Source organism: Phoca vitulina, unplaced genomic scaffold (assembly GCF_004348235.1).
Source record: "Phoca vitulina isolate PV1807 unplaced genomic scaffold, GSC_HSeal_1.0 scaffold81, whole genome shotgun sequence".
Taxonomy (NCBI): Eukaryota; Metazoa; Chordata; class Mammalia; order Carnivora; family Phocidae; genus Phoca; species Phoca vitulina.
In genome coordinates, this window is record NW_022589784.1 from 850,639 (window position 1) to 850,848 (window position 210).

General features: G+C 65.7%; 1 protein-coding gene across 1 annotated transcript in view; it reads left to right on the top strand.

Moving 5' to 3' along the window:
• RPS15 (ribosomal protein S15) overlaps positions 1-210 on the top strand; it is a 1,103-nt gene extending 893 nt beyond the window's left edge. Inside the window, exon 3 of the mRNA XM_032394555.1 lies at positions 26-210. Within this exon, the coding sequence (XP_032250446.1) occupies positions 26-177 (152 nt within the window). The 3' untranslated portion in view covers positions 178-210. The remainder of the gene's footprint in view (positions 1-25) is intronic.

A 210-nucleotide genomic window follows, 5' to 3' on the forward strand; every position in this document is an offset into this window, starting at 1 on the left:
GGGGGGGGGGGGGGACCTGTCCACTGACGTCACCTGACGCCCTGCCCTGCTCGCCCCCCGCAGCCCGAGATGATCGGCCACTACCTGGGCGAGTTCTCCATCACCTACAAGCCTGTGAAGCACGGCAGGCCGGGCATCGGGGCCACGCACTCGTCCCGCTTCATTCCCCTCAAGTAGCCCGTCTGCCCAATAAAGGCACAGACTTGTCTA